At 44.5% G+C, this 24984-nt stretch overlaps 1 protein-coding gene and 1 long non-coding RNA gene across 2 annotated transcripts in view; one reads left to right on the forward strand and one right to left on the reverse strand.

Annotated features, from left to right (window-relative positions):
- Positions 1-24984, reverse strand: part of LOC112547591 (uncharacterized) — a 30708-nt gene that overhangs the window by 4944 nt on the left and 780 nt on the right. Inside the window, exon 2 of the long non-coding RNA XR_003091356.3 lies at positions 20734-20926. This is a non-coding gene — a long non-coding RNA (uncharacterized LOC112547591). The remainder of the gene's footprint in view (positions 1-20733; positions 20927-24984) is intronic.
- USP25 (ubiquitin specific peptidase 25) overlaps positions 3823-24984 on the forward strand; it is a 135621-nt gene continuing 114459 nt past the window's right edge. The window contains exon 1 of the mRNA XM_075909861.2: positions 3823-4104. Within this exon, the coding sequence (XP_075765976.2) occupies positions 4057-4104 (48 nt within the window). The 5' untranslated portion in view covers positions 3823-4056. The remainder of the gene's footprint in view (positions 4105-24984) is intronic.

Consider the following 24984-nt stretch of genomic DNA (forward strand, 5'->3'; position numbering starts at 1 on the left):
CCAGCTCTCTTCTGTCCATAATTGGGATATGTATTTAAATAAGACATACATGTATCCTCACATAATATATTTGAACTATGACTGTGGGTATGGAGTTGGAATAAAAATTGAAGAGGAGAAGAGGCATAGAACTTGAATGACTATGTAGTGTGAATTATTTGGGGAAAAAAATCCTGTGATGTTAGTGCTGCCTACTCTTGTGAATTTATCAAGAGTTTCACATTATTTAATATTTTTCTTAGAGCCCTAGCCTTTGGAATCATGTTTTATATGAGCAACTCAGATTTTATTTTTAACAAAATAAGCTTCTAGTACTCCCAGTTGTAAAGAACGCTTGAAATTGTGAACCCTAAAAGTGGAACAACCAGAAGGCAAATACAAAGAACCATTATTTTAAAAACCCATTTCAAATTTTGAATTATTGTAGTTGGCAGACCTGTGCTTCTCCTGCAAACTCTACTCACTTGAAATCAGTGGCATAGGTTTTTTTTTTTAAAGGTAGGTAACCGAACATAAATTTCATATTTCCAAATGAGAAATGGGTGAACTCAGCTTACTTGCATTTACACTCGACTACATTATTGTTTGAGATACCAAAATGAGGCACTGCTCACAACATATTTTACAGATGTTCAAGTAAGATTGACAGTTTTGGTTGGAACCTCTGCTGTTTGGACCCCATCAAGGAAAGGAGGAAGTCCCCCAGCTGGGGAAATGGAAGCGCAGCAAAGTGCAGGTTTGGGAGTGGCGGGGGTGCCAGGTAAGCACCACAACCGGATCCCTCTCATTCACTCTCCTTCCTTCCCTCTCAGATCCTGCACCCCCAGGTCAAGTGCCCTTCATTATGGTCTGGAGAATTTCATAATCCGGCATAGCCTATTTCTTAAGGCTACCGGATTAAAGAGGTTCAAGTGTATTAATCTTTACATCCTGGAGACTCCGGGACAATCCTGGCGGGTTAGCAATCCTACATTGCTGTCAGCGGGCCTGCCCTGTGTGGCAAGAATTTTGTAATGTGCACCAATATGGAGATGATGTGTGACACGTAATGTCCATATTGATACACTTCACAAAACTCATTCTGCACATGGATCTATCTATCCATCAGGAATGGATAGACATCTATCAAGGATGGTCTAGACCATTGTTTTTCAACCAGTGGTATGAGTACCCTTAGGGGTACTCAAGAGAAGTCTGGGGGGTAGGTCAACACAACTGAAATTTGGAGAAAACTGAATTTTTGTTTTAAGTTTTACAGCACTTTATTATTTTTGTACTTTTTATATCCAAAAGTTTCATTGCCCGCCCGGTTACGATTAAGTTGTTTAAACAAAATATGTCGCAATGGTAGAAAAAAATAGTGTCTGAAAACTGTAGCTACTGGGGGTATTTACTTTTTTTTCTTAATAAAGGGGTATTTTATTAAAAAAAAAAAAAAAAAAAAAAAGGTTGAGAAACATTGGTCTAGACAGTGCTTGGTCCTGCCATGAAGGCAAGGGACTGGATCTGATGATCTCTTGAGGTCCCTTCCAGTTCTAGTGTTCTATGATTCCATGGAGAGTGTGTGGTGGGGGTGGGTCAAGCAGTTAAGTGTGTGGGAGGAGGACTCAGGGCTGGGACAGAGGGCTGGTGTGTGTGTGTGTGTGGGGGGGGGAGAGTGAGGACTCTGGCTGGGGGTGTGTGGGTTGTGGGGTGTGGCAAGGGATGCAAAGTTTGGGGTGTAGGAGGCAGCCCAGGGCTGGGGTATAGTGGAGAGTGAGTTCTCCAAATGGAGGTATGGGCTTTAGAGTGGGGCAGGGGTTGGGTTGCCAGATGGTTACAATAAAAATACTGGACACACTTGACATTACATCACAATCTACATTACATCTTATTTAGAAAATACCGGCCATTTATATTTTCTCATTTATATTTTCTCAATTTGTTTCCCAAACAGAAAGCTCAAATACTGGATTGTCCAGTTCAAAAGGGGACACCTGGCAACCCTAGGCAGGGGATGAGGGAGTGCAGGCTGCTCCAGGGAGAGAGGACTAACCCCAGCCCTCTCTCACTGCAGAAGCTCTGAGCCAGGTGAGAAGTGCCTCTCTATGGGTGGAGTAGCTCCAGAGGGGCCTGGCTGGGGAAGGGTGCCACTCCATGGCCCTGGCATGTCCAGGCTAGGTTAGGTGGGGACTGTGGAACCTCTCCCCCAGCCATGAGAGGCTGGGCTGGGGCCAGAAGAGAGGCAGCTCTTCCCCAGCCATGGCAAGGCTGGGGCAGCTCCATGTTGGAGCTGGTGGGCTGCAGCGCCTCTCTCCATTGCAATTCAGAGCCCTGCATGGAAGTTAATAGCAGTCGCCTGGCCACATAGCTTAGAGGGAATCTAGCTGCCAGGTTTCCTTGTCAATTTCATGTATCCAGAAATTGACAAATCAGGCAACAGCTGATACAAGTTAACACAGTATTTACACAGACACTGCATCACTTACAAGGCTCTGGTATGTATACTGATATAATTAGTTCGACAAAGCTGTTGTAGTGTAGACTAGGCCAAAAACTAGGGAGTTGGTTGTTGCTGAAGAGTAAAAGGGAGGCCAGGAGCACTAGAAGAGAGGAAGGAAGGTAGAAGGAATGACTGGGTAGGAATTCTTTACAGGAGAGGATGGGTAATAACACTAATAGGTAAAAACTCAATTGTTGCCCCGGAAGAGAAGGGTGAAGAGGACACTGAGGGTACATCTACACAGCATCATTATTTCAGAATAACTGTTATTCTGAAATAACATAGTCCCTGTCTACACACAAGCAGTAATTTCAACAAAATGTCAAAATAATGTCCAGCTGGAGGATTTCTTACTTGAGTTCCTGAAACCCTTGCTTTATGAGGTTTAAAGGTAGTTGGAGAAAGAGTGCTCGTTCTCAGACTTACTGCTGTGTAGACAGCATCAAAAGCTGAAATAAGCTATTTCAACTTAAGCTACGCAATTGACATAGCTCAAGCTGCCTAGCTTATTTCCGATTTAGCTATGATGTGTAGACGTACCCTGACACTAGTGACTGGATAGCGAAGGGAGAGAGCAGAAGTCCTGCTGCTTCTCTTGGACAGAGTAAGTAGGTGGAGGAATTGGAAAGGAATGGGCTAGGGATGTAATTAGGGATTGTGACTAGGGTTGCCAGGTGTCGTTTTGAACCAGACAGTCTAGTATTTAAGCTTTCTGTTTGGGAAACATTGAGGAAATATAAATGAGAAAATATAAATGTCCGGTATTTTCTAAATAAGATGTAATGTAGATTGTGATGTAATGTCAAGTGTGTCTGGTATTTTTGTTGAAACCATCTGGCAACCCTAATTGTGACAGATGAGGTACCGCTGCCAAGGGCCCGAGGAGGAGGAATGTAAGAACACTAGTGATTAGAGGAGGAGAGGCATTCGCTTGGGGAGGGTGGACAGTATATTGTGCTTGTACAGTGTCCAGGAGAATGAGGTCCTGATTCCTGGCACCCTGACAGTAGAATAAGACCTATTAACACTAGCGGTTAGATGGGAACAGCTTCTGAGGATCAAGAGAAGGAGGGACCCGAGTGGGAGGGAGCCCAGCAACCCTTGCCCATAGTTGAGCAAGTTGCTGCTGTGGTAACTGGTGAAGAAGGAGGAGAGGAGTGTGGAAGGAGGAAGGGCAGTAGTAGTGGAGAGTTGGGGTGGAGGGAAGACGGTGCCGCTGCTTACTGGCTGAGGAGAGGGGCGGGGGGGATGAGGGCGGTGGCGGCCGGGGGAGGCAGAGGAGGGCGGAGCAGGGCCCTGGCGCGGGGTGGGAGCCGAGCAGGCCGGGGGCTGGCTGCGGTGCTGGGCGGGCCGGGCTGGCAGCCGAGGGCGGAGCTGGCGGCACATTCCAGGGCCCGGGCCGGGCTGGGCGGTAGCTGCAGCAGCCGGGCCTGAGCGGCTCTTTCCCTCCCCGCGCTCCCCGCGCCCGCGTCCTCCCCGGCTCCGGGCCCGGCCCCTGCCTCTCCGCTGCCCGCGCCGCCTGCAGCCGCTGCCCCGCGCCGGGGGGAGGCGGGCAGCGGCGCCGGGCCGGGGCCATGACCGTGGAGCAGAACGTGCTGCAGCAGCAGAGCAAAGCCCAGAAGGTAGGAGCGCGCCGCCCGGGGGAAGCCTCCTGCGGCCGCCGGGCTACGCGAGGGCCCGGCGGGGCGGGGGATCCGCGCGGCCCCTTGGCGCTGTGACCTTAGCGGGGGAGCGGGCTGGCGGCCGGGGGGCGGACCCGCGGTGCTGGCTGGGCCCTGTGGGCTGGGGCCCGTGGCGGTGTCTTGCACGATGTCTCTCTTCCATTAGGCTCTGTAACCTGCCCCGCCCCATTAATTTTTCTCCCTCACCAGGACAGACGTGGGGTGTAGCCACTCACCCAGCGCCCATTGAAAACAATTCGCCCCTCCCGTTTCCACAGCCCCTTTGCTCTGTGTCCTCCCGTGCACCCCCTCTCCCCAGTCAATCAACGTTTCCCCCCTGCCCTCTCCAGTCCTTCCCTGGGAAGATTTTTAGACTAGATCCTCTTCCCCCCGCCCCCATTCCAGGCCTTTACAGTTCTGGAGCGTTTTCCTCTTGCATGTTGATTGAACATGAAAGTTACGAGCAAAAAACGGTTTAATTAGCTACTATTGTGAAATCAACACATTGCAGTGAGTGGCTCAGTGCTCCTGTTATAGTAATTGAGGTACATTGGTCCTGCCTGAGGAGAAGTGGAGAGGGGACTGTGGCACAATAACTTTTGAATTCCCCTATGTAGATGTAGTGAGAATGTACAGATTCCATCAGGATGTGCTCAGATGAAGAGAGGTCCTTAAATATCCTGTAATACATATGTAAAAGAATAGGTGCTTGTGCTGCACCTGTAGTAAAATCACCTCCCACTATCATTGTTCGGCATGCTCTGGAGTGCAAGGTCATGTTGCTTGCCTTCATCTGAAAGGTGACTGTGTTTAAGTGGTTGTACAGGTATGCAGGGTCCAGTCTTGAAACTAGCTCATGAGTGGTCCTGTTGAGCTCATGGGATTCTTAGTTAAGAGAAAAAAAATCACATGACTAAGGATTATAGACTAAGGCCCATATTTTATACCACGTGCCTTCATTCTCTTTAGAGAATTATGTACTGTGCTTTGTAACATAAGGGACTAAAGGTATTTCTTACATGTAAAATGCAAATACACTAGTGATAGCAATAAATATTTAAAAAGTGGAAGCTATTGTGAGCATGTAACAGTGGAGTAATGATTGTAAAATATATTTGGATGTCTTATTACATTTGTAGTTGTATATGTAATGACTTTGTCAGTTACAACTAGAAAAATGTATTTGGGGCTCATGGTGATGTGAAACCTTTGAACTCTGTCACTGCTGAAAATTGGTACTGTCTGGTATTTTTCATTGGCTAACATGAAATGAATCCATTGTTGACACAACAGACCTTACAGTTACACAGCTGTACCATTGCAGCTACAGTGTTTTAAGGTCTCCTGTGTCTCTACACTGACAGGAGAGAGCTCTCGACATAATAACACTACGCCCAACAAGTGGCAACAATGTTGGCGGGAGAGCATCTTCCACCAGTGTAGTGCAGACCACACTGGTGCTTCTGTCGGTGAAACTTGTGTCCATCAGGGTTGTAGGTTTTTTCACATCCCCCGACCAGCAAAAGCTTCACTGAAAAAAAATGCTATTGTAGATGTTAAGTGCCTTTGCTATTAAGCCCGATCTACCTTTTTTTCCCCCCATTGTCACTGTAACTTTTATCTGTTGGGGTAAAGCTGTACTTAACCAAAATTGTCATACCAGTAAAACTCTGATCTGCATGTGTTTGAGTATAAAAGTGTGTACTGGTATTATTTGCCTTCCTATATGGACAATGTCTGGGAACCTGGGGGTGGAGGTGGAGAAGGTGATGGCAAAGGGGGCAACTGCCCCGTGGCATGGTACTCCTGGCCACCATTGTTACCACTATTGTGATGGCTGGAGCCCTGGATCCTTTAACTTGCTGCCAGACCCCCATACACAGTACTCTGGGCAGTGCTCAGTGCTGTCTGGGGTAGGTGCAGTGCACTCTGGGCTAGAGATGTAATAGTATAGTGGATTAACCGATAAGCAAAAGCTTGTTGGTTAATGCTATAGACTACACACATTCTCCCCCCCCCCCCCTTCCCTCACCTGGCCAGTAAATTTTTTTAGCAGGTTGGCCAGCAGCCTGGCTCAGTCCTGGCGCACATTGGGTTAGAGACCTTCCCCACTGCTGCTCTGCATTTAAAGTGTATTAGGAACTGGGTGGGCAGGTAGCCCGGCTCAGTTCTGGCTTGCACAGGGTCCGGAAGCTAAGACTCTCTCCCTGCCCCCCCACACCACGGCACAGGAGCTGCTGTCACCCTGTGCTGCTGCTGTGCTGCTGCCTCTATAACAGAGGCAGCAATGCGGGGTGACAGGCAGGCAGTCCGTGAGGAGAGCTGGTTTTTAAATTGGCTCTCTTCATGGATCAGGTCCTGCCTAGCATCCCAGGCTGCCACCTCTCATACAGAGGCAACAGCGTAAAGTGACAGGGGTCTCTTCGGGAGTGAGGCCAAAGCACACTGGCTCGTGGCCCCACCTTTGGGGACTATAGAATAGTCAAGTAAATGATAAAAATTCATGAGGTTAATCAACTATTCAATTAACTGATATTTTACATCCCTGTTCTGAGTGACGCTGAGGCTGCCTGGGGAAAGCTAGCACCAGGTCTGCCCCTTCTGCACAAGATCCCAATCTTTCTGGGGGCTGTGGAGCTGGCCCTTCCGCTTTGCCCACTCTGTGGGCCCCACTCTGTTTGGAAATAACTGTACCAGTAAGTCCTTGCTGGGGGGGTTATGCAGCTTTTCCTATATTGGTATAGTTAAAGCAGTAAAAATTTTTTTTTTTTTAGTTTGGAGAAGCTGGGGCAGGCAAAATATGGCCCATGGCCTGGATCTGGCCTGCCAAACAGTCACATCAGGCCTACCACAGTACTTGGGGCTGTTCATGTCCTGTAGCCCAGCAGGATCCCTGTGTAGGTTTCTTGCCACATGCTGCTCAAAGCAACTGGCTGCTGGGGCTAGTGATTTGTTGGTCTGTGGTGCGCACCTTGGAGAGATGTCTGTGTTTTCCTGTCCCCACAGCATGATCCTCACAGCTCCTGTTGGCTGGAAAACAGCCAATAGGAGCTCCCTGGACTGTACTTGCACATGTATGCAGCACATGGAGACCCCTCCAAAGTGCATGTCATGAACAGACATACATGCTGACCTCAGCAGCTGACCACTTGGAGTGGCATGTAGAGATGCAGTAGGTAAAGAGCCTGCCTAAGGGTCCTGCTGGTATCCCCACTGTACTCCAACTCCCTGCCCCATGTTACAACCCAAACACTGTCCACCCCCTCCTGCACACCTGTAGGCATGTAAAATCCCATTTAAAATGTTTACTGGTTAAGTGTAACCAGTTAACCAGGATCCCCGGGAGTGTGGTGCTTGTGTGAGTAGAAGGGACTGCTCTGGCCAGGTTGGGCCCGTTTTGTTGCACCGTGGCTGCGGGGGGAGGAGGTGCTGCAGTCCAGCAGGCCCCGTTGGCTAATCACCCCCAACAAGCATCACTGGTGAGGGTGATGCTTGCCAAGTAACTGGTTAGCTCTTTATACCCCTGCCCCAGGTCACAAGTTCCTGTGAGATGCTGCATTCCCCCCTACTCACTTTCTCCAGGTCAGAATCCACTGCATTCCCCCCTACTCACCTTCTCCAGGTCAGAATCCACTCCTGCACCTTTTCCCTCTCCCAGATCCTGTACCCCTCAATTAATATAGTAAAACCTGTGTTATCTGGCATGCCCAGGAATTAGGGCATGCCGGAATCCTAAAAATTCTGGTTATCTGGGGGGGGGGGAGGGAGGGAGAGCCGTGCAGGACCTATGGGGGGAGAGGGGGCACGGGAGCTGTGTGATGGCTGGGATGGGGCCTGCTAGGGGGGGCCATGAGCCTTGGGGGGTGGGTGGGATGCAGCCTGGTGATGAGGTGGTAGAAGCCAGGGGTTAGGAGACAGAGATGGGGGGGAGGGGAAACTGAGGGGGGGGGGGGAGCCGTGGGGGGGCTGGCCTTGCCTGGGGTGTCAGGAGCCGAGATACTTGCTGCTTGCTTTTGGCTGCCATTCTACCCTCCCCCAGGTACACTTGTCTGAGGAGTGGCCCAGCACTTAAAGGGCCAGTTTCCTTTTCCGGTTTTGTTTTGCTTTTCCCAGTGTCAGAAATATGCTGGTTTCTACGGTTGTTTGGATGCTTAAGTTTCGGATAGCTCAGGTTTTATTGTATCATAAAAAAGTGCAGCCCCTGACCACTTAGCAAATTCTTGGACTGACCCCCATAAACAATTATTCCCCACATCTGAGATGAGCTCTTTAAGAGAGGTGCCCTCTTCTAAAGATTGCTCTTGAAATTAGCAGTAATTTGTACTGCACTTGGCAATTTCAGCATGGAGAGAAAGGCTGAATGGACATGGATTAAATTTATCTTCTTATTCCTGAAGTATTCAATACCAATTTAAACTGAAGTGTACTAACAAGCTACTGTTGCAAAGACTTGCTGTCAGTGCTTCTGATTTGTGAATGGCAGAGAACTTCTTTTTTTGCTACTGCAACTGACACCTTTTATGATCAATAAATTAATTTAAAATGCTATTACTGGTGACACCCTTTAATTATTATATCGGTGTTTGGGTTAGAGATCTGTAATATCTGGTAGATCTGCATTCTTACATTTATTTTGTTAATAACATCTGGCAAATAATTCTCACAATCATGGAACTGGTCTACGCTAGAAAATTAAGTCAACCTAACTACCATTCTTGGGGTTGTGAAAAATTGACACTTTTGAGAGGCATAGTAAAGTCAGCCAAAGTCCAAGGGTAGTCAGTAGTAGATTGATGGATGAATTCTATTGACCCTACCTACTGCACCTCAGAGAGGTGGATTTACTACAGTGATGGAGGAACCCCTTCTTTTCTTTTAGTAAGTGTCTGTGCTAAAGCGCTGCATCTGTGCTGCTGGAGCATATCTAGTGTACATCTTGCCATGGCTGTCAGATAAACCAGCAGGCAATGGTCTGTAGCTGAAAATTCTTTTCTCTTTCTCCTTTAGAAGTTAAACTTGGAAGGTGGTTGGTTGTAATCAGTGTTTAAATTACAATTAGCAACCCATTCTGGTTGAAAATGAAAAGAGTTGACTTAGCAAGAACTCTACAACTAAAATCTTGCTGCTGCTGGGAGTTTATTATTCACACTACTCCAAAGAGTGTACAGTAGATCTATTTTCATTGTATCATTTGAGTAAATTAATACTATCCGCAGCAGTTCAAAGAGGGTTCAGATTTCATTAATTTTTCTAGCGACAAAATGATGTTAAAATATATCAGTTGAAAATTTATTAGTGATCTATTACATGAAAAATCTCCCTTGTATTATTGTATATTTCAGGGAAATAGAAAATGAATGTGGAAACCAACCTTTAGTTCAGGTTGAAAATTTTGTCTTCCAAGTGACAACTCGAAATCTTAATGAGCGCAACAGAGTTCATATGCTGACAGATTTAAACAAATAAACCAGATAATATATTACAGAAAATATGCTATAAGTTATGTAAAAGATTAAAATGGCCTGATATTGTATTTAAACTGGGAAAATGTACAAAAATTATTACTGGCTTACTAAATTGGTGTGAAAAAATCTAGGAGTTTGATTTATTGGAGTGAAAAATGGTATATGGCTTCTTTGTAGACAAGGACTGAAAGTCTCTCATGGCTGTCTTCTGTTAGTACAGAGGAATCTACTATATATTGTGGAGAGTTTGGCTGGCTGTCAGTTTGATCAATAACTCCTCCTAAACAGTAAGAGCTAGCACCACCAAATTCAGTTTACAGTTTCCTCTGATCATAACTTGAAGCAATTTAAGGATTTTGTTGTGCCAGGAAAACTATATGTGCCTGGAATGGGATTGCTTCTCATTAGGGATGTTACATTTTGATTAATCAGCTAATTGAGTAGTGGATGGAATTTCTATCCACTACTCAATTAGTTGATAGGAAGTCGGGGAGAGGGGGTGCTTGCTATTCTGGCTGTACCTCTGCATTTTAAATGCAGTAAGAACCCCATAGGAGGCAGCAAGGGGGAGGGCAGGTAGGTCAACAGGAGCTGATATATGCATAGAACTGTCTTAAAACCAGCTCCCTGAGAGTATTGGCTCCTGCCTGCTCCCCTTGCTCCCTGCATTGCTGCCTCTCTATCAGAGGAGCTGCACGGGGGGGTAAGGCAGGCAGATCTGGTGCTCATGGGGAGCATGCTTAAAACCAGCTCCTCACGGGCACCGACTCCCATCCCCCCACCTTTGCTGCCTCTGATACTGAGGCAGCAAGGGGTGGGGGAGTGCCTGTGGTTGATAGGATAAACTGATAAGCCTAGCCTTATTAGTTAATTGTTTACTCTATGCTAACATCCCTATTTAAAACTGGATCTTTGTCTCATGATTACTAGGCATTTTGACTTTTGCGTTACTCAAAATTTGCTCTCTATCTTTTGAATCAAAGAATAACCAGGATCATATCATCAGTCTGGTTGCTGAGTCCAACTTGGGAATCTATAATATTGTTTCTGGGGTCATCTGTAATATTTATTAGGGATGTAAAATCCCATTTAATTAGTTAACTGGTTAGATGTGAAGTTTAACCAGTTAACTGATTAAAAATGGGGATTGATGAGGAACTCCCTTTCTGCAAGTAGGCTCACACAGGCTCCACAGGGCTGGAGTAGCCCCTTGTCTTTGGCAGGCAGGGGGCTGATCAGGCCCCCATCAGTTAACTGTAACCAGTAGGTGCTTACCAGTTAACCATTCACATCCCTAGTATTCATGTTTAGATGTAAATATTTTAATAAATGTAAGCAGGCTGCTAGCTTTTTTTTCTTTTGTCTAGAAGTATTCCAGTATTAGTTAACTTTTGTCTCCTGTATGGCTCTTACCATTTTTTCTTTTAATAAGATTTTTTTAAATATGATTTTTGTTTGATTCCAAACATGTGGTAGGTGTTGTCTGTCACTCTTGTGCTGGAGAGCCACCAGTCCCTTTTGACATTCCATACAAAACTTAAAAGCATTTTTCTAGTGGTTAGCAAATGAGAAGTAATAGTGTAGACAAGTCATATGTGTCTTCACCACTGTGTATAAGGTATATGTGACTCGCTGCCTAATAAAAAAGAGCTTTATTTCACCAATTCATTTCATGCTGGCCTCTGAACAGCCAATAGATGATATGAATTTGCAATGGTTATCCTGGTTTCTTTGTGAATCAGAGGAGGATTGGCTGATAGTGGTTGTGTGAGGGTTTTTTTTTTTTTTTTTTTTTTTTTTTTTTAAGGCTTGTACTTGACTTATGTTGAAGTTCCGATGACTGTTGTCATGCTGCTGAATTGTGATTATAATAGAATAAAATAAGAGGTGGCAGCTCATCTAATTTTGTAGAAATATCCTGTATTAATGATATGTAGCACCAACTTTGTAAATCATACATAGCACTTTTCTAGGAAAAAGACAACTTGCTTTTTTTCATTTCTCATCCTCCATAGGTTAAAATGTTTCCCTTAAATGTTCTTCTGCAAACTTTTGGATTGTTGGTGGCCTGCAGAAAGTTGGCTGGTCTTGTGATTTTTGTCTCTTCCTGTTTCCTGCTTCTAAATTACATTGAATGACAGCTGAAATATTTTATATTACTTCCTAATAATACTTTTAGAAACAGTTGCTGTAGTTGTCACGAGAATATTATGTAGTTTCAAATGGAGGAGGTGGGAGACAAGTGGTCCCATGCAACCATTACAAGGAGAGAAGATTATCTGAATGATCATTTTCCCATGATAAGGTCTACTTCCTAAATATTTTTTTTATAAAGTTGTACTCCCTTTTCCACAATTCACGGCTTAAGACCAACAGCCACTGAAATAATGGTAGTAGGGATGTAATTGTGTAGTTGATTAACTGATAAGCCAAAGCTTATTGGTTAAGACTATAGACTATATGCATGTCCCCCCCCCCCCCAGTAAATTTTTTCTCAGGCTGGCCAGCAGCCTGGCTCAGTCTTGGCTTGCGACATGTCTAAGACCTACCCCGGCTGCAGCTCTGCATTTAAAGTGTAGTAGGAGCTGGGTGGGCAGGCAGCCTGGTTCAGTTCCAGCTTGCGCTGGGTCTGGGAGCTCAGAACTCACCCCAGACGGGCTGGTGCCTGCTGCCCCCCAACCCCTCACCCTCCTCTGCTGTCCTGACTCTTGCCCTTCTCACTGCCCTCAGCCTTCCTGAGACAGGCCCTCTTCCAGCCCTTCTCTCCCCCCCGTGCCCATTCCTCCAATAGCCCCACTCTGATCATGTGAGCTATCCCTCCTCATCCCCTCTCCTAAAACCTCCCTCTACACACCTGCCCTGCCTCTCTCCTCTGCTGCTGGTCCCTCCCCTGCAGGTGTTTGCCCTTCTGCTTCACTCTCAGAATCCCTTGACACCTGCACTCTCCTGATGCCTCCCCCTTTGCCCTCACTGCCCCCGCCCCTTTTGCCCTGATACCCACCCCTTCACCACCCTCTGCCCCCGTTCCTCTCATGCCTCTGTGCCCTCACAGATGCCTTGCTCCATCCCTGCCTTCCTCATGCCCACCCCTTCTTTCAAGCCTTCTCCCAGCACCTCACCCCCCCCCCAGCCCTCAGTGCCCTTACACTCTCCTCTCCCAGCATCACCCTGTCCCCCCTCCCACTGACACCTCCCCTCCTGCCCTTTTCCTCATCTGCACTTGGCCCCTGGCATTTGTCTCTCCTGCACCCTGTCCCTTGGTGCCTTCCCCTTTCTTCTTCTTCTTCTCCTGACCTCCTCCCCTCCTCTCAGCACAAGCCCCTTCCCCATATTTTTCCCCTCCCCACAGCCCAGTCCCTTCCCCTCCCCCAGGGCCAGCTCTAGGTTTTTTGCTGCCCCAAGCAAAACATTTTTTGGCCGCCCCCCCTTTTTTTGTTGTCTTTTACATGTTTGCATTTTGCAATAGGTTTTTTGTTTGTTTGTTGTTTTTGTCCCAACATTTTAGCCCTATAAATAGCAAATAGCATTTTCATTCGGTTTTTTCCATAAAGGCAAAGGCGCTTCAGGTGAACTCCCCCTTTTACTCCCTGCTGGGTCACAGCAGCTTTTTCCCTGCCCTGTCCAGCCCCTCCCTATGGACAAACACCCTTCACTCCCGACCTGCAGGGGGCAGGGACCGCACAGAGTCAGAGGGGTGCAGGAAACAGTGTGTGTGGGGGGCGGATATGGGGAATGGGAGGCACAGAGCCAGAGGGATGCAGGGATCGGGGGGGAGCAGGGTGCAGTGGAGGCACGGGTAATGGGAAACGGGGAACCGGAGGGGCAGATAGATCAGGATCTAGGGGCAGTGCAGGGAACGAGCAGCACAGAGCTGGGGGGGGGGGGGGCAGGGATCGAGGGGAAGGCACGGAGAATGGGACACGGAATGGGAGGGGCAGAGGGATCAGGGTCTGGGGCAGTGCAGGGAATGGGCAGAACAGAGCTGGGGGGGCAGGAAGCGGGATGCAAGGGCAGCACAGAGCCAAAGGGTCGCAGGGAAGAGGGAGAACAGGTGGTCTGGGGTGTAGGGGAGCAGGGTCGGCGTGGGGAATGGGCGGTGCGGAGACAAAGAGGGGCTGGGGCCGTGGCGGGACTGGAGCTGGCGGGGTGGGCCCTGGCTGCGCTGCAGTCAGCGGCCAGAGCCGAGTTGCCATGGCCCTTTAAAATCAGCGGGGCCACTTCACGCCAGCATCCTGGCATCCCACCCTGCCTCCTCGCGCTGGAGCTGCACACAGGCAGCCTGGTGGCAAGAATTGGCGGCGGCGCTCTGCTCCTCTGCCGGCCGGCGGATCGGATGGAGCCACGCCGCCCGTAGGGCGAGCTTCCGCCAGCCCGTCACAATGGCCCACCGGCCAGTCTGCCCCTGCACTCGCCAGCTGGTAAAATCTACTTGCCCCGGGCGAGTGTATTTGTTGAGCCCTGCTTATGGGACTGGGGAAGGTTATCAATTCTATCAGTGTGCTACGTGTGCTTGCTGGTGCTCTCATATGGAGCTGAATTCTCTCCCTGTCAGTTCCCTCTCCCACTGGTGCTCTCTTGCAGGAACTAGGTTCCTCAGGATGGGGTTCTTTCCACCTTAAAAACACACACAGGCACTCAAACCCACTAGCAGAGCATGCCTGAAAGGACTGTAATCAGCACTCACAAGCTGACCCCTCATATGTCCTTGGACTCAGCAGGCTGGGTTAACAGCAATGCCACACTGCAACCTCATGTGCTTTTGGACTCAGTGGGCTGGATTAAATAGCACTTTAAGCTTCCATCCTCATAAGACCCCAGGTTCAGCACCCTCATCCCCATTTTCACACCGCAATCATTCACTGGTAAACCACACGATGAGCAAACCCCACAGGATTTTGGGCAATACAGGGATCTTTAGCTTGGGTACAAGCAGCGTTGTTGCAGAGCGAATGGGGAAGCCAAAACAACACCCTTTGAGGAAGAGTGAGCGAAAGGGAGAGAAGCAACCAGCTTAACAATGGAAGTTATTTATTTCTGGGTAGTGATAGGAGACCAAGCACACAACAGTTACAATATTAAATCTAAACTGAAACTGATGACAAATGTTAGGGCTAGCTAACCATATAAGAGTTTACATAGGGCAGAGTCAGAAGCTAGGCTTAGAGATAGGTAGTTGGGAGGAGGAGGTGGGAGAGAGAGAGAGAGAGAGAGAGACCCCTCGCCACTCTGCGGAGCTTGCACGGATAGGGATTCCCAGATGGTGATGGGAGCTGGGGGTCCAGAGGGCAGGAGACAAGCAGAGCAGAGCCCCCAGCACGATCAGACAGGAGATGAAAAAAGTCTCAATGGAACTGATGCAGTTTAAATCCAGGTATCAGAACAATTTTTCTTGGGGTAAGGATAGGAGTTTTTATAGGGACAGGACAATAGCTCAAAGAGAGAGAGGAGAGACAGTAGAGACTGATCACCCCTGGTTATGGGTGATGTTCTTTGAAGAGCTCAGAGTGCAACTAGACAGTTTCAGTATTTTAGATGTCAGTAGGATCCATACTAGAATTGGTCTGACAATGACTAATTTGGGTGTGAGCAGGCCTGGCTTCATTAGCATCTGGAGCAGAGATTTCCCATCATGCAGTGCTTCTCTGCTTTCGGTAACCCATAGTTCACTGCAGTTCCTGCCTTGGAAGAGCTGGTCTTCATTCTGTATGCTAATGAGTTATATCTTCAATGCAGATGAGGCTGGGGTGTTTCTTTAATTAGTTTAGACCTTCCCAGGTCTTTTTCTTGCTTTGTCTGATTCTAGCAAAGGCCCAGGGGAAGGGGGGAGATGGTTTTCCATGACTGTCACTCTCTGGCTCAGCAAGAGCACAGGGCTGGTAGGTAACACCTAGTGTGAACACGATCTTGAACTAGTTCTGTTGCAGCCAATTAGTTCACTGTGTGTCCTCATCAATTTCAGGTAGATTTAAAAAGTATTTGTAGTGAGTTATTCGTAAAAGCAAGTTTGTTGCATAGTGTAGAGACTATTTTTAGAATATAGGGTGATGTGTGTATAAAATCTTGTTACATTAAACTTCTGCTTGAACACAGACCCTTCTTGTTTAGTACCGTAACAGCAGGTGAAACTCAATTTTATAGAAGTCTGATCAATACAAAACATACTTTGCTTTTTCCCTCTTCCCCTAGCCTAATAAGTGATCAAATATTTCTTGGAGTTTATGGACCGTTTTTGACTGCTTTTTACAAATTTTTTTAAATTGAGATTTATATGCATTAAGTCATGGACCATGTTATGATTTACTATTAAATGTTTTAAGGACGTAATCTAGAATTTGTTGAAGTAACTGCTGACACTTTCATTGAGTTTATGATGTGGTGGGCCTCATTGTAGTAGACACTGTTCAAATATCAAACACATACAGATACCATTCCTTCTTCAAAGATCTTACTTGAATGGCTCACAAATCAAGTCTTAAAAGGTCAAAGCCACTTCAAAATATACGCATATACAAGGTATCTTTAACTAATAAATTTGTTTTTAATTCTTTTTATAACTCCAAAATGGCCAGATTTTTAAGTCATTTAAAAACAAAACCTAATTAATGGCTATACTAAATAACATTTACAAATGTTTATAAAAGAACCACAGAATGTTGTATTATAAGGTTAACACATATTTTCAAAAATACGTTGTTTTAACTGCTCCTAAATATCAGTACATCTTGGACCATTAAAAATTATCTGCAAAGGTGTATGTGGGACAAAGGTGTATGCTTGATTAAAAACAGTCAGATTCTCTGTTGTGAGTCTAGAAGCAAAAGTTCCAGTAGCCTATCTGGGGTGGCCTGGTATCTTTGCAGTGCTGTGGAATGCCTCTAGCATCCCTCTCCCAACACATGCCCCATTTTAAGGGTCATTAGGAGTTCCTCATCTGCTGTACCCCGATGGGGGAAAATTCTCCAGCCACAGGGCTTTTAGAGCTCCTTTATGCTGCTCTGGCTCTTATCTGGTTTAAAGGGTCTGAAATCTCACATGTGTGGGATATAATAAACATACGCTGAGACATTAAAATGTTTCACTACAACAGTAGGGAAGACTAGATTTAACATTTCTAATATAGCTGGGGTAAAAACAATCAAAACAAAAAGTTAAACAGGTACAAAGTCTTCATATTTTAAAAAGTCCTTTATCTCTCCTAACAAAATAATTAAAAAAATCCTCTCATCTACTTTTGTTTATGGAGTTTAGTTTTTGAACTGCACTTGTTACAGGTCATAGAATTACTATGATAAGGCGTTCTAACTTTGCTGGAATTGTTTATCATAGTTTTATTACTAGTCAATAGTGAGAAGTTAATGTTTGCAGGATTGGGCTATGCTTGTTAGTTTCACTTTCTATTCTCCTTCACTAATAAGAACAGTTATGCAGTGCTTGGATATCAGTGCAGGAAGAGGTTTAAATGAAAGCAAGACATGTCTTTCCACAACAATGAAACTTTAAAATTAGTTTTGTTTTTAAAAAGTAGAGTTTTACAAAATTAAGGTATTGTACCTGCAGCCACTGCCAGAAGAGCTTACATTCCCTGATCTGTAAGTTCCAGGCACTCAGCATTCCACAAAATCTATCCCTGACTTTGTTGTTCCTTCATTACAATTTGAATAACAGCCCATGTTATTAGGTAAATGGCATATTACTACCTATATGTCTTAGTGAAGAAAAGTTATTGTAACAATAATAAAATGATAAAATGAATTGGAAGCATTCAGGTCAGACAGTTTTTCTTTGTTAAATTGCTGTTAAATTGTTAAAATAGGATTGTTGCTTTTACATGACCATTGGTGTACTTACAAATAAAGCAGCCACCTTGTTAATAGTATGAAATATTGAACTCTGAGTGATTATTTTGTTAAAATGCTCATTGAGTGAAAGCTGATTACAACTGATTTACCACACATCTTTTTCAGAGGTTTTTGTGAATAATAAGTATGGTAGATTTTGATCTGATTTAATTGATGTGCATATATTATAGCAGCGTTTCCCAAAGTGTGGTCTGTGGCCTAGTACCAGTCCTTAGAAAAGAAATAGCAGTCCTTAGAAAAATTATCATGCATGATCCTATTAATTTGTGTGACGGGGTGTCAGCACCCCGCATTGCCGAGTGCGGCGGTGTGGCCCTCTTGGGAGAGAGCCCTCCGTCATGGTGTCTCTGCTGGGCATGCTTCCGGGTGGTGGGACCAGATCTGGCGGGTGCTAGGACCCAGGGAGAAGGCCGGGCGCCATGCACACTGACGCAGAACGCCTGGCGCTGGATGCAGCCGGGGAGCCGGCACTGGCAGATAAAGCGGACGGGATTGGGACCAGGAGTGGGAGGTAAAACAACCCACCAGATAGGTAGGGCAAGTGACACAATTCATTTGCATTTTCATCATTTGCTTAATGAATATGCAAATAAACATTACCGGTCCTCCAAAATCTTGTGAATGGGTTTACTGGTCCCCAGTATCAAAACGATTGGGAACCCCTGTATTATAGCCTTCAAAGCTGTAGGTAAAAAGGATTAAGCTGACCATGAAAGACTGTTGATACAATAGGAGCATTAACTGCAGTGTTTGATTTTTCATATAGCAGAAGTGAAAGTGATTATGTCCAGTTGCTCAAGAAATGTGTAGCTTTTTTCATCACTTAGCTTTGGAGACTTTTTTTAAAAAAAGACTCTGGTCTCAAAGTGATTTTATAGCTGTGAAGTTGAAATAATACAATTTGATGCTTAGCTATTGAATAGTAATCACTAATTGGGGAGCACGCTCCTTTTTTGGGGGGATGAAAGTCCTGGTTCTTCTTTCCCTCTTCTCCCCATGCTTATTTGTAGGGTAGTGGTTGTGAATGCTTTCCATACTTCTGAGTAGCAGATCACAGGTTTCTTAATGTTACTATCAGAAATTACTATCTGAACTATAAATGTCGGTAATTGCTTATTTTCAAAAGAAGGGTTTTTTTTAACATTGGGAAGCTAGAACCATTTTGTATCAAGTGTTTGTCTAAACTGGCAAGTTTTGTTGCCAAAAACTGCCTTATGGCAACAAAACAGTGAGAACGTTTACTCTACAATGTGACTTTTGTTGGGAAAAATACCCAGTTTTGGCGACAAACTTCCAGTCTTATGAGAGTCTGTCTTTCCCCTTTCTTTTATTGTTGAAAAAGAACCAGCGTGGACACTTTGTTTTGTCGAGAGAACTGGCTTCCACCAGTATCCATCAATGCCTGCCCCGATTCCTGTGCTCAGTGTTTTGTGATCTCTGCTGCCCTACAAGCATGCACACTTTCAAAGCTCCAGGGAAGTATCTGACAGCTGAGAGAGCTGCTCTGTTTGGGAGGACTTGTTAGTACAGCAAACCTTGCAACCAATCATGTTAAGTCCTGTTCCTGAAGTTAAATAACCTAACACCAGAGTAGTCTTATTAACGTAAATATCAATATTTTATGTTGCTACATTGGGGGAAGGATCTGATCTTAAGATTGTTGAAAAGATAAATAGGGGTCTGGTATTATGACGAGAAGAATGTGATAGGTATTGTGAATTCTGTCCTGTGCACTACAAGTCTGCTTTTTGAAGATGTTGTTGCATGCAAAAAAAAAAACAAAAAAAAAAATCACAAATTAAACCCCTAGATATAATTTTTAAAATTACACCAATATTATTAATATAGTGAATTTTATTTGCCTTCTGACTCTTGAAAACTTTTCTTTGCAAAGCTGAGGGTTGAAACTTTATTTAATGAAAGAAATCTAGTTTTCTCACATGAAATGAATTGAAGATTTGGGGAAAAATACCAGTGCTGTCAGAGTTGGCAACACTTATTTTCATTTCTCATGTTAGCTATTCTGGTTGAGGATAGAGAATCTATATGGAATTGTACTAGCTTATGGTATGAAGTAATTGGAATTGGAGTAACAGAATGATCAGATAAATACTGGAAATAAGCATCAGACATGAATTTGTATCCATAAATCATGTTTTTAAGCAACAATATCCATATACAAACTCTAATATTCTGGTTTTTGGTGATGCAAACCATTGACTTTCTATGCCTTAAGTAAAACAATCCCACTTGTACAGTTGGTCATTAAATTAATTGCATCTGAGATAGGTTATGCTGAATAAAATGCTTCTTTTAATATTTTCTGTATTCATTTTCTACTTCACCTTACTCATTTCAATACAGTATACAAATGTCTCAGCATGGCAGGTTTCAAGAAGAGTGACATACTTCAGATGTTCTTAATTTTAAACACTTTTCTATTTTTTTTTAAGTGTCAGACTAATCTTCCTCAATGCATTTTTTTCCAAGAAATATATTTGGTTCTTATATTTTGGAGCAGAATAATACATTTAGCAGATGGTTTTCAGAGACCACACAGATGTAAGGGCTTGATCCTAAAGCCTATTGAAGTTGGGGACCTGTGAATGACTTTATTCATCTAGATTTAGTGCAGACTTTGTGAGTTAATCCTTGTAGTGTGATACTATGCATATGGTTCGGTAGGTCCTTCATTACATAGTCTGTAAATATAGATTGTTGCTGGAAAATATATAAGTATTCTTGTGAAATGTAGTCTGTTCCAACTGGATTAATTTGTTTTTGGTGCACTTTTAGACTGTAAAGAGTGTGTGTGAATTATATTACGAAAAATCTAATTTATACACATTCTTATTTTTAGGGCTCGACAAATTATACAGTCCACTCGCCTATGGCAAGTAGATTGTAACCTGGAAGAGCCGGGTTCCAGCAGTCTGCGCATGCGCAGATTGCTGGACAGTGCGGCTGGCAAGCGGGGCTTGCCGCGGTTTGGCGAGCCCTGCTTATTTTTGGTGAGTAGCAAATGCTATTGTTCAATTTGCTTGTGATTTCTTCTATTATCCTTTTTTTTGAGCAGGCATATGAGATTATGGAAAGTTCATCTTTTTGGACAAAACTTTCCATGCTTGGTTTCTAAAAGTTTTACCTTTTTCTTTTTAAATTTCAGGTAAAATGGGATATTGCTATGTTACTTCTAAGCTATCAAGTTAAAGGTTAAAATTGGTATGATACATAGTGCATAAATGCACCGTTTGAGAAATACATACATTTCAAACATGCAGTTGTCCATGACATCTCTTGCTCTCCTCCTTATCTGAAAGTGCCCTGTGAAGTCCCCTAGTCCTTTCAGCCACAGAAGATGGTCCCGAGTTTACTCTTTAGCCCCTCTCAATCCATCTGGGAGATTTCAGTAGGGTTTTTCTCTCTTGTTGACCTCATGGTGACACAGCTGCATTTCTTCTAAGTGATGTAGAAACACCTCGTGTAAATGACACAGCTAAGGACAGACTGTCCTGTTTCAACACTAGGAATGTAAATGAGTAGTCAACTATATGATTAGCCAATAAGTCTAGGCTTATTAGTTAATCTAGTTGGCTACTAACCCCCCTCCCCACACTTGCTGTCTCTGGATCAGAGGCAACAACAGGGGGGGAAGCAAGAGCCACCTGTCCCCCCCCTGCACTGCTGCCTCTATAAGGGAGGGGGATTTGAGCTCCCCGCAGACAGAGGCTGCAGCAGTCTCTGTCTGCAGGAAGCTGGGACCCCTTGCAATCGGGCTGCTGCTGGGCCAGCCTCTGTCTGTGGCAGGCCTAAGTTGGCCAAGGACAGAGTCTGCTCTGCAGCTGCCTTCTTCATTCCTCTCCCCATAGCAGCTTCTGTCTGTGGGAAGCTCATAACCTCTCCTGTGTACAAGGGCTGCTGCCATCTCACATTGCTGCCTTTGTATCAGAGGCAGCAGCATGGGGTGGTAGGCAACCATTCTGCTTGGGGAGCTGTTTTTTTAAACTGGTTTCCCTCCGAGACCAGCTCCTGCCTGGCACCCCATGCTGCTTCCTCTGATACAGAGGCAGCAGTGCTGCGTGGCAAAGAGCTCTTTCGGAGAGGGCCCACATTGTACTGGCTGCTGCCCCCTCCATTCTGGGGACTATAGAATAGCTGACAAACATATAAATTCATGTGGTTACTTGATTATTCAGTTACACAATATCTAACATCCCTATTCAACACATCATAGTAATCTTAATTCTGACCTTTAAATTGAGATTTGTGCTCTTTCTTCGTACTCCACAATTTTGAGTTAGTAAATAAAAACAAATGTGATGCTTTAAGAGAAAATAGTCTATAAGTAATTGTTTTTAATTTAGAAAAAAAATTAAGTAGCTTTGGGATTATTTCCAAATTGCATTACACTTTCCTTCTCTTTATAGTCTCACTCCTTTTTCCAGTATTATTTTTTCTTTTATTCAAAGCAACTTCTTTGTTAGTTTTGCCTGTAACTTTTGAGGCTGCTTCATTTGTTCTTGAAGGATGATTTCATTTTTTGCCCATACATGCATGCTTCTGTTTGCCTGAATTTCTTTCTTTTTATTGTTTTCTTCCTCTGTACTCCCCGAGCTTTTCTCTACTTCTATGGCCTTCCTCAGCAGAAGTTCTCTGATTCTGGCATCTTAAATCTTTTTGTAAGACCCAATTCTGGAATCCCAAAAGTGTGTTTATTGACTACAGTGCATCAACCCGCAAGACTGGTGTATCACCCAGTCCCAGGAATACCTGTGCAATGAAGGGTAAAAATATTCTAATGTTTGTGGTTATTGTTTGCTATAGAAGAATATGGTTGTCTCAGCACTTGCTCATATTTGAGCACCTTAACGTTGTATTTCCTGGTTTTCCATGGCTTTTTCTTGTTTATAAGGTTTGTCTAACAGTTTGTTACATTACATTAAGTTACAGACACACTTTTCTCAACATTTTTAGCAAAGATTTTGAGTTGGGGAATTTCCTTAGGTTTTTTGTTTAGCTTTAAAAACAAGAAATATTTCAAACTTGCCTACGGAATCCCTGATGAACAGGTCAGGAAACCTTGTGTAGGTCACAACATTCTGTACAGTAATGGGACCACTAAACACTCTTGTGGAGATAAGAAGCTGTGCCTGGTCCTGGCTTCCAGGTCAGCCTTTTCATTAAGTAGCTTCTTACTGTCTTTGTGATCTCTTAAGGACAATAGTTTGATTCCTGCTCTTCTTTGTTAATGAGGACCGTAGACTCAATGGCATATTTTATTGAGGTTAATCGAAACTCTGGACTTAAGAAGCCCTGCAAGGAAGTACATCTGAAATAGGAAGCAGGATTCAAGGCATGGAGGCTGTGAAATAAAGAGCAAATAGCTTGGTTAAATTGGCTGGAAGCAAGAGATGCCAAAGGCCTGCAGGATTCAATGGGGATAGCCCAAGCTGAGAGTAGGAGGAAATGCTGAGAAGTTCAGATGTCAATAATGTTACAGGAAAACTGTCCAGTTTCCTTTGAAGCGTGGCTCTGATGTGCTGCTGCTGGTGGCTACCACCTGCTTTGAATTTCTTGTTTGAATAATGGCACATTGTAATAGTGCTATTAGAAGTTCCATATTCCATGATTTATCTATCTTTAGCCATGTTATTTTTCTCTTCTTTCCCTAGAATGAAAGAAATTGTGTTATCAGAAAAGATACAGTGTGTACCCTGTGGGAGTGTGATAACTCTGCCACCTACTTCTTAGTGTAGGTGGAAGTATGTGTGGAAGATGGGAGGGCAGGAGCTAAATCTGCATAATTATTTTCGTTCATGGAAAAGTGGAAAGATTCTGCTGCCTGTGTGCTTCTCCATGCAAGATGCTGAAGATTCTATTGCGTATGCGACATTTGAAGGTGAAAGTGAAGAAAAAGCTAAGATCTGTGTTCTGTTGCCCCTATAGCATGGGTGGGCAATAATTTTGATGGCAGAGGTCCACTCCAAGAATTTGGTAAATGATCAAGGGCTGCAGTTTTCTGTGATATTAATGGAGGTGGTGTGTGGTCTGAGACGTATTGGGTTTCCTGGAAGAGGGTTGCAGAGTCTGGGAGGGTGTTGTGCATAGAGTGCAAGAAGGTGTGCAGAGGGTTTGGGTTGTGCGGTGTGGTAGGAGTGCAGGGAGAGTACAGGAGTTTGGGTTGTAACCTGGAGCAGCAGGTTGGGATGCAGTAGGGGGTGTCAGGTGAAGGCTTTGGGCTGGAGGTGCTTACCCTACCTGGCTCCCAGCCAGCAGCCCAGGGGGGCCCATGGGCAGGCTCCCTGCCTGCCTCACCCCCACACGCTACTCCCAAGTGTCCAACAGTTGGGGCCAACATCTCTGCACGGGAAGAACGAGGGGCTCTGTGTGAACTGCAAGGATTGTGCTGGGGGTAGGGACAGGGTGTGAAGGCATCCCCTTCCAGGGACTTGTGCCACTCAGACACATGCTGGCCCTAGCAGCTGGCACTTTGAGCAGCATGGGGGGCCTTGGCATGCAGGAGGTATTGCTGCCTGAAGGTATTGCTGGACCACGGGACATTGCTGGCCCAAAGAATCTAGGCAGGCTGAATCCGGATGTTGTTTGGGCCAAGGGCTGTATTTTTGCCTTCACCTGCTCTATGGGGATCCTATTGGAAGAAGGCCATTAGAGAGTCAGAAGAAAGAGGACAGTTAGCTTCTGTGGATGAGCAAGTCCAGTAACCTGTGAAATGAGAACTCTCTTCTCACATATAGTCTTCCACACTCTCCTGGTTCATCTCAGTCAATAAAATTGCAGCATGCAAATTGACTGGAGAAGAAGGATGACAATAAGTTTTCATCTCAGATATCACAGCACTACTGAAGAGTGACTTGAGCTATTGACATGGTCCTAATTATAATGTTAACAGTCGTGAACAGCATTTTTTTAACAGTTTAACTTAGTGACAAAGTTATATTTTTAAATGTTGTATATTTTCAAGCTTTCAGTGAAAGGATGGAAAATTAGAATTATCTGTATGATTTCATTAAAACTGTTCAAGGAAAAAATCATTAATCAAATGACCTAGAAAGTGCAATTGTCCTTTCAGCACCATTCTACCAATTTTATAAACAGATTAAAAAAAACTGAAGGGGGAGGAAGCTTTTACTCTAGCCTTAGGAACAATCACAGTGCATCATTATGTTCTAATATAATTACATATGTTAAGATTGTTACCTAATGAAATCAAAACTATTCAATGACCTTCACAGACAAAGCCTCCTGCAGATAGTCCGTAATGTTTCAGTACTCTTCCTGCAGAGATGTTACATGTGTCAGTGATGTCCTACTGTTTTGGCAGTAGATTCTTTTCCAAATCATAGAAATGAGAACTGTTTAAAAAAAAAAAAAAAAAAAAACCCTAACCCGCTAAGCTATATTCCATTCTTCCTTTCTGTTATAGAATTATTCTCTCAAGGCAGTGACTGATTATTAACAAACCTTAAAAACCACAGCTGGAAAGGTTAAAAATACCA

This window comes from Pelodiscus sinensis, chromosome 1 (assembly GCF_052426305.1).
Source record: "Pelodiscus sinensis isolate ZL-2025 chromosome 1, ASM5242630v1, whole genome shotgun sequence".
Classification (NCBI taxonomy): Eukaryota; Metazoa; Chordata; order Testudines; family Trionychidae; genus Pelodiscus; species Pelodiscus sinensis.